At 39.8% G+C, this 8568-nt stretch overlaps 4 protein-coding genes across 4 annotated transcripts in view; 1 reads left to right on the top strand and 3 right to left on the bottom strand.

Annotated features, from left to right (window-relative positions):
• The window catches only part of LOC118407668 (tropomyosin-1-like), a 1169601-nt gene that overhangs the window by 104709 nt on the left and 1056324 nt on the right, over positions 1 to 8568 (top strand). The window lies entirely within an intron of this gene.
• Positions 1 to 8568, bottom strand: part of LOC118407610 (zinc finger protein 25-like) — an 865280-nt gene that overhangs the window by 73059 nt on the left and 783653 nt on the right. The gene's annotated exons all lie outside the window — the stretch shown is intronic.
• Positions 1 to 8568, bottom strand: part of LOC118407627 (zinc finger protein 525-like) — a 976997-nt gene that overhangs the window by 64126 nt on the left and 904303 nt on the right. The gene's annotated exons all lie outside the window — the stretch shown is intronic.
• Positions 1209 to 4342, bottom strand: LOC118407676 (myotrophin-like). Its single transcript, XM_035808191.1, has 4 exons — positions 4244 to 4342; positions 3066 to 3164; positions 2141 to 2239; positions 1209 to 1319 (listed from the first exon to the last, which is right to left on the bottom strand). The coding sequence occupies exons 1-4, from the start codon at positions 4340 to 4342 to the stop codon at positions 1209 to 1211; spliced, it is 408 nt and encodes a 135-aa protein (XP_035664084.1).

An 8568-nucleotide genomic window follows, 5' to 3' on the forward strand; every position in this document is an offset into this window, starting at 1 on the left:
ACCTTGTGCATTGGGAAGGACTTTAATAACTTTCCTCACTTAACTCAGGTGAAAATGAGTACCTAGGATAGAACGTTGAATATACATGTACATAGTAAAAGTCAAAGAATGTGTTGTCTGTTGCTGCTGCAGATAAGACATTTGAAGGAGCAAACATAACATAACTGTCTGAATGTTAATGGGAGTAAACGACGAAATATAATTTCGCAGGTGAAAAGTTACACTCCTTTCATTGGTGTAACTCTTTCCAAAACTTATGATACATGTACTATCAATGCCAGCGCAAGACCTGCTTGTAGATTATAACAAAGGTCCTCCAGAACCTACGGTACCTCTACACTAGACCATACATGACGACAGCAAAGCTACCGGTAAATGAATCATGGTTAACATAGTGAAGCATAATCACCATTGGAAACGCTGTACGCTTTATTACTATCATGCAATAAAAACTATTATGCATAATTATGCATAAACCTAAGAAGAATTATGCATAATTATGCATAACCCCAAGAAACCTTATGCATAATTATGCATAATTATGCATAACTCTAAGAAGGGTTATGCATAATTATGCATAATTATGCATAATTATGCATAACTGGACTAATCCCCAGGGGGTCATCAATGGCGGCTACGTATTTCTTACATCATTTTTACCTATACTACGTGATATCAGCCCATCTGGGTATATAGTTGCTGAGATATGGGAGGTCTGTCAGGAATTAAACTGGAACAGCAGAATTAAACTGGAGGCTGTTGATCACAAACCACAATTTCTATCGGTTAAACTGCCATAACGCCATAAGCATGGTTAATGCAGACGGAGGCCATGTATCAATCAATAATGGGTCAATAAGGCAAACTTGAATCAATGAAGGCGAAGGATTTGGTTATTATCATAACAGGAGGGTCTACTTTACATGTAGATCATTAACAATGAAATGAAAATAATCTTAAGATGAAATCTCTATCTTTACACTTGCCTTGCCGCAGCTCACTTCATTTCGTCTCATTAAATTAGCTATACAAGTAATTTTAACGGAAATGACCCGTTTTTCACTCGACGTTTGCAGTGACGTAATACCTGCTCAGTGATCTATAACCACCCAGGGAGCGAAGGCGTTTTGACACAGTAACCGCTTAAAGCGTGGCATTAACCTTTAATTGAATTTAATTAATCTGCGGTTTTGTTATAGGCTGTTAGTTTACGTTCCTACCTCGTTAGGCACATTGGGATCATTTCCGTTCTTGATGAGCATCTCCACAACCTTGTAATGACCCCCTCTACACGCTCCATGCAGACATGTGCTTCCTCTCTGTAACACAACAGTAAAAGCAGTGCCTAAGTGAAAGGTCTGGTCATAAGAGGCGCGGATACCTTGTAATATCAGACTTTTGGGACCAACCACAAACCCTTATTTTTATAGTTCATACAGCCAGAATGTCATAACCCTGATGGGTATACAATGATTAATTCCGAAACCACAATTTAAAGTTATACAGTCATAACGTAATATGCTTGGTTGTTAAGAATTGTAATGGCCTTACCTACACGCTTCATGCAGAATTGTGTCTTCGCTTTGTAACACAACAGTTAAAGAATTACCAACAAGAAATGTCTGATCATGAGCAGATACCTTGTAATATCACATGGTCAGGTTGTGTGGATCAATCACAAACCACAATGTCTATCGGTTTTACAGTCATAACGCCATAAGCATGGTTAATGAAGACGGAGGCTGTGTATCAATAATGGGTCAATAATGCAGACTTTAATCAATGAAGGCGAAGGATTCGGTTATTATCGTAACATAACAGGAGGGTCTACTTTATTAAAATGCACGTTTAAATCATTTGCAAAGAAATGAAAATAATAATAAAATGAAGTTTCTATCTTTATCTAAAGACGTGCCTTGCCTCAGCTCACTTCTTTTCGTTTTCTTGAATTAGCTATATATAACGTCAATGACCCGTTTTTGACTTAACGTTTGCAATTACCTAACACCTGCTCAGTGATCTATAACCACCCAGGGAGCGAATGCGTTTTGACAACGTAACCGCTTAAGGTGGGTCATTGACCTTTAAATAATTTGATTAATCTGCAGTTTTGTTACAGGCCGTTAGTTTACGTTCTTACCACGTTAGGCACATTGAGATCAGCTCCGTTCTTGATGAGCAGCTCCACAACCTTGTCATGACCTCCCCAACACGCTACATACAGACCTGTGTATCCGTCCTGTAACACAACAGTTAAAGCAATGCTTAAATCAAAGGTCTGGACATAAGCGGATACCTAGTAATATCAGACTTTTTAAACCAACCGCAAACCCTTATTTTTATAGTTCATACAGACAGAATGTCATAACACTGTTGGGTATACAATGATTGATTACGAAACCACAATTTAAATAAGTTATACAGTCATAACGTTACATGCTTGGTTGTTAAGAATTTTAATGACCTTCCTACACGCTTCATGCAGAATTGTGTCTTCGCTTTGTAACACAACAGTTAAAGCATTGTAAACAAGAAAGTTCTGATCATGAGCTGATACCTTGTAATATCACATGGTCAGGTTGAGTGGACCGATCACAAACAACAATGTCTGTCGGTTATACAGTCATAACGCCATAAGCATGGTTAATGAAGACGGAGGCCGTGTATTAATCAATAATGGGTCAATAATGCAGACTTGAATCGATGAAGGTGAAGGATTCGGTTATTATCATAACATACCAGGAGGTATTACTTTATTAAAATGCACGTTTAAATCATTTTCAGTGGAATGAAAACATTCGTATGATGAAGTTTCTAGCTTTATCTAAATATATGCCTTGCCTCAGCTAACTTTTTGTATCTTCTTGAATTAGCTATATAAACAATATCGTCAATGACCTGTTTTTGATTTGACGTTTGCAGTGACCTAACACCTGCTCAGTGATCTATAACCACCCAGGGAGCAAAGGCGTTTTGACACCGTAACCGCTTCAGGCGGGTCATTAACCTTTAATTAATTTAATTAATCTGCAGTTTTGTTATAGGCCGCTAGTTTACGTTCCTACCTTGTCAGTCATATTGACGTCAGCTCCGTTCTTGATGAGTAGCTCCACAACCTTGTCATGACCTCCTGCACACGCGTAATGCACACCTGTCCTTCCATTCTGTAACGTGACAGTTAAAGCAATGCTTAAATCAAAGGTCTGGTCATAAGCGGATACCTTGTAATATCAGATTTTTTGGACCAACCACAAAACCTAATTTCGTATTGTTCATAGAGCCAGAATGTCATAACCATGATTGGTATACAATGATTGATCACGAAACCACAATTTAAATAAGTTATACAGTCATGACGTTATATGTTTGGTTGTTAAGAATTGTTATGACCTACCTACACGTACGCTTCATGCAGAATTTTGTCTCCGCTTTGTAACACAACAGTTAAATCATTGTCAACAAGAAATGTCTGATCATGAGCGGATACCTTGTAATATTACAACATGATCAGGTTGTGTGGATATCAGTGTCTGTCGATTATACAGTCATAATCATAGTTAGTAGAGACGGAGGCTGTGTATCAATAATGGGTCAACAAGGCAGACTTGAAGCAATGAAGGCGAAGGATTGAAGGATTCGATTATTGGCATAACATAACAGGGGGTTCTACGTAATTGAAATGCACTTTTGAATTAGCTACAGTTTCGTATCTACATTGTTTAACCGGTTGAACATGTCAAATTCAAACCAATATCGTTTATCATGTATAACCTTCATAATCGTACTGACTGCGGTTGTGAAAAAAAAAATTCCAGTAGTAAAGCTATTCACGGAAGGAAATTCATTATAGCTGCACTCTAGATTAAAGAAAAGGCTATACGTTACTATTATCTAAAACAACACTTCAGATGAGCCCTGACTTCAGGCTGGTACAGACATTTCACGATAAGTTTTGTGAGCTGTTTACGATGCAGAACAGGACACTTTAAGCAATTCCTATTACACTGCGATATTTAAATCCTTTTAGTAAAATATTATCTGAGGAATGGTTTTAACACCTGGACCACTGCATAAGTCGGATTTTTCTGACTCTGCATTAGTGGATCTAGTGGAGTTCCCTTAACCTAGAGGTCTCGGGGCTGCTGTGTGAAATGATAAGATTCTCCAAGAAGCGTACGTGATGCGATGTAGTACGTAGAATCAATCTCGAGAGGGCCTCTCCTCGTCTCTCGGTGGTACTCGCATAATCCCTTGTATTGACGTCCAGTCCTTCCTCCAGCCCCCTCCGGACTTTCTCTACATCCCCATCCCGGGCAGCCCTGAGGAAGTCACGCCGGTCCATCATCACCTGTCTATAACCTAGTTCATATGAAATATAAACACGACTTTAGAGCATGTTTAGTCTCTCTGACTGTATCACTAATTACTAAATCATTTTCTACTCAGTGCTCTGTATATATCTCTGCTGGAATAGAGCACTGAAAATGAAGAAACATCTTAACCGCTGTTATATAAATATACTCGATTTAGTGAAATCAGTTAAACTATATGCTGATTTTACCATTCAACATACATTAAATTGAAGTACTGAAGTATGTATTCTGTTTGTAGCTGACACATCACGTGACTTTATGACAATATCACGTGACTTATATACGCTCTGTACACACTTTTGTTGTAGGCAAGAGTGCATTTTGCGATATACAAATAAGACGCGTTTTCCTTGAATATGCTGAACAAGCATCTGGCTGTTGTCGGTTATTTAGTGATCGGACATATCACATCAGCATTGACCACCAGCATTGGTCATACTTAGTGGATGATGCAACGTGTCACGAAAGTCTGATACTTTATTCGGATGGAGCATGGTGATCACGCTAACTTACCATATAGCCAGGCTACGTCGACCAATCAGAAGGCCCCGTTTCATGTTGGTTTAATATGACGCCGTACTCATAGAATCCCGGCCAGCCGGGTGTTAAATTGTTTTCCAGGTATTAGAAAAATTAAAGACTTGACCCAATCACAAGGAGCGATACACAGGAAACTGACCAATCAGATTGAAGGATTTACACGCAGATAGGGATAAAATTCATCACAAAGTGTTTGGTTATTTTATCGCTTGGCCATGCAGGTAAGTGGGTTTGGAAGGCAGGGAGAGCCACAGTCTGGCCAGGCCAGCAAAGAAAAAAGGCCGGACGGACAAAAACAGCGATTCCGAAGTGAGCAATTGCGCAGGCATATCTATATATATAAAATATTCTACTAGTATATGATAATAAGCTACGCTCGGTCGTTCTTTCGGTGTTTATAGGAACCGACCATGAATTATGTCACCGTACACCGAAGGAAAGCGGGTCATTAACCCTTAATTGGCCACCCAGTCGTATTAAACAAGGAGAAATTGTCCTAGTGGTCTTATTACAGGTTCGCGATACGCGACATCTACCTATTTTACGACTGTACTGCTTTAGATGGACGCCGCCATATTGGGATTTTGACATCTGACCGCCCATGCAGATTATCAACTAGTTAGGCAAAAGCAGTACACCCTCTGGGTGTCAACCTCTGCCCGTTTGGCGCTGTAGTACCATCATGGATTGCTAGTCGGCGCTTCAGTACCGCATAAAGTTCCAGGCACGAATAGTACTATAAAACAACATGCAGTGTTCATTCCTGCATATGTTACAGAATTCCTTTTTTTCCTGACATAGATTACATTCAAATGTGAATCTGTCCATATCTGGTAACAAATGCCGATTTCTATTCTTGAAATAAAATTACGTACTAGTTGGAAATCAACTGCTCAGTTTACTGAAAGGACCACCATAAAGATTCATAGATACATAAAACAGGTTAGTATGTACATAGTTCTGGTAGAATCAACACTACCATACCAAGTCCCCTTGTCCCGATGCTAAGTGTTACTGTTACATACTTATTTACTGTATCCACTGCACGTAAACAGACACCCGAGTCCTTACCTCAGAGTTTGTTCAGCACAATTGAGCTCATTTCAGCTGACCACCCTGACCAGGTAAACATGTCCTTCAGACAGGAAGACCGCTCCGGGGCCGCCCAGCTCCCTGGTGCCTGTTGAAAAAAAATCAAAGTAAAATGTAAACTTCAAGAAGGTTCTGGAGTTTTACAATGTCTGAAGGCGTTGTCCCTACGTGAGTTTGCACCCGTCAGACAGGGTTTGACGTCATTACAGTCAGGTGGGTATCGGGGAGCGATCTTGGCTGTCAGCTCGCGAGTGGATCTATGGCAGTTTGTGACACATTCTATGGCAGTTTGTGTTTTTAAAATAACTGTACAAGCTGATTCTACGGACATCCTAAAACACTTTTGTTAAGTGTGACACTTTTTGTTGTTTCTTTATAAAACTCCAAACCACTGACAATGACAAAGTGAAAGATGTCTGGACGGCACTTCAATATCATCGTGTGTGGCGTAAGTGGTAGAGCGTTCGGCTCGGACTCAGAGTCTAGTAGTGCCGAGTTTGATACAAGCCGTACTCCAGACATTGTACCCTTGGGAAAGGCACTTGATACGACATTCCTTACTTCACCCAGGTGTACAAATAGTTAGCTAGCTACACCCAGGTGTAGCTAGCTGCTTAAAACTCCCACTAATTACCTCCATGAAATGTCATGGAGTTTATATTTTCAGTAGCGTTTGTCTGTCTGTCTCTGTGTGTGTAAACAAGATAACTCAAGAACGGCTGGGTGGATTGGTTTCATACCCGGTGTGTTGGTGGGGTGTGGTAAAAGCTGGAAATTATTAGATTTTGGGTCCCTAGCGGCTTCCCTTGGTACCGCAGCGCAACTTCTGGTTTTGCTATCTCGTGTTCTGAGCAAGCTATGGTCACGATTTTTGAGTATTATCTTGTGCTCAGGAATAAGTGACATAAGTTTCGGCCCCCTAGTGGCTAGTTTTGGGATAGCAGGGACATTTTTGTCAAAAACTTCTGAAGACGATAACTCAAGAAGGGAATAACGGATTTTTAAAAATGATTTTTGGTATGTAGGTACCTTAGACAATGTTGCAAAAAAATAAAATACTAATTATGCAAAATATGAGCACATTTGCATAATTAATGAGAATATTCTATCACAGCAGTTTTTTCTATGTATCTCTTGTCCCGGACGTGATATGGTCTTGGCATTTGGGTGGTAGATAGCTTTCAGTGTCATGGCAAAGTTGGGCAAGTTTCAGCCCCCTAACATTTAATTGGAACTGCAGGGGCGTTTTTGTCAAGACATTCCGAAGAGGATAACTGCAGAAAGGATTGATGGATTGGCATCATATTAGGCATGCGGGTACCTTAGGCAAAGATGTTCATAATGATAGACATGTTATACAAATGATTTAATTTGCATAATTATTGAGAAAATTGTATAATTCCATTGTTTTCAATAACTTTACTTCAATAATTGTAGCACATGTTAATTATGATAGGTGGAATATAAGCATGTACCAAATATGGTAATGAGGAACTTATTTGTATAATTGATGTAAAATTTGCAAAACCACTTTATGATTAATGATGGGAATTTTATAGATGTGTACGTTAGTCAATGATGAACAACACCATGCATAAATCATGTTAATGTATGTAATTGCATGGAATTTACAAAAGCTCTAAATATTTCATGGAGGTATGAATTCGCCGAACTCTAGTTCACAAGTGAATCATGAGCCGCACGAACAGGACGTTGCCTAGCAGAGCTCCCGTAGCGCTGTACACGCCATGTGCAAGCCGGTGACATCTTAAACTTCGGGGAACAATCAATCAATCAATCAAAGAATTTTAGTAGCGTAGCAGATTAACGTTTTAGGAAACGTATCTTGCCGGCATCAAAGGACAGAGTAGTTTCCTATGGTTATAGTGTCACTAATCTAGAAGGTACGTTGCTTTGCCGCCTTCGTGTTATGGAATGTTCTTTGGTGGGCGAGTGTTTCTCAGAAAAGTTCTGTTGTCTGACTCTTTCGTTCCATTATTTGTTTATTTGTTTGCTCACCCTTCCTAGGGTGTGCAGTTTGTTCTCCAAGAGCTTATTCGCGGGTCTTCAAATGTTTTCCGAAGCTCGTTTCATTTTTGTGTGTAATTTGCATTTGAATGTGGATCGCACGTGTTCGGGTGCGCAGGTGAGATTGATTCAACTCAGTATCATTTGACTTCGGAGTTAGGTATTCAGACACGGCTGCATCACTGCTAGGCCTGTTGTATTCCTTGTAATCCCGCCAAAGGAGCCTAATGGAGCAGAACAACACTTGGCTTGTCACCGCAGGCCTGGAGGAGCACCTGACATTCTTCTCCTGACGACAGTAGTGGTTTAATGTATTACTGACTCCGCTGTGGGTGAGTTACGACATTTTTTGGAAATTTTGGTGTGTTGTCAAGGTGGCTTAATGTCATGCATACGTAGAGAAGTTTGTACGAAAAGGCACAGAGGTGAGGGAGAAAATCTAAAGGAGTAGGGAAAGGAATGGAGAACAATAAGGATTGAAAAAGGGAATGGAGAAGAATAAGGATTGGAAAAGAAAAAGGAGAAGAATAAGGAT

The sequence above is a fragment of the Branchiostoma floridae genome, unplaced genomic scaffold (genome assembly GCF_000003815.2).
Source record: "Branchiostoma floridae strain S238N-H82 unplaced genomic scaffold, Bfl_VNyyK Sc7u5tJ_1439, whole genome shotgun sequence".
Classification (NCBI taxonomy): Eukaryota; Metazoa; Chordata; class Leptocardii; order Amphioxiformes; family Branchiostomatidae; genus Branchiostoma; species Branchiostoma floridae.

Coding starts and splice junctions, on each gene's coding strand:
- LOC118407676 (XM_035808191.1), bottom strand. CDS start 4,342: ATGGACCGGCGTGACTTCCTCAGGGCTGCCCGGGATGGGGATGTAGAG. Junction 2,240..3,065: donor ACGTCAATATGACTGACAAG/GTAGGAACGTAA, acceptor GTTGTGTTACAG/GACGGATACACAGGTCTGTA. Junction 1,320..2,140: donor ATCTCAATGTGCCTAACGTG/GTAAGAACGTAA, acceptor GTTGTGTTACAG/AGAGGAAGCACATGTCTGCA.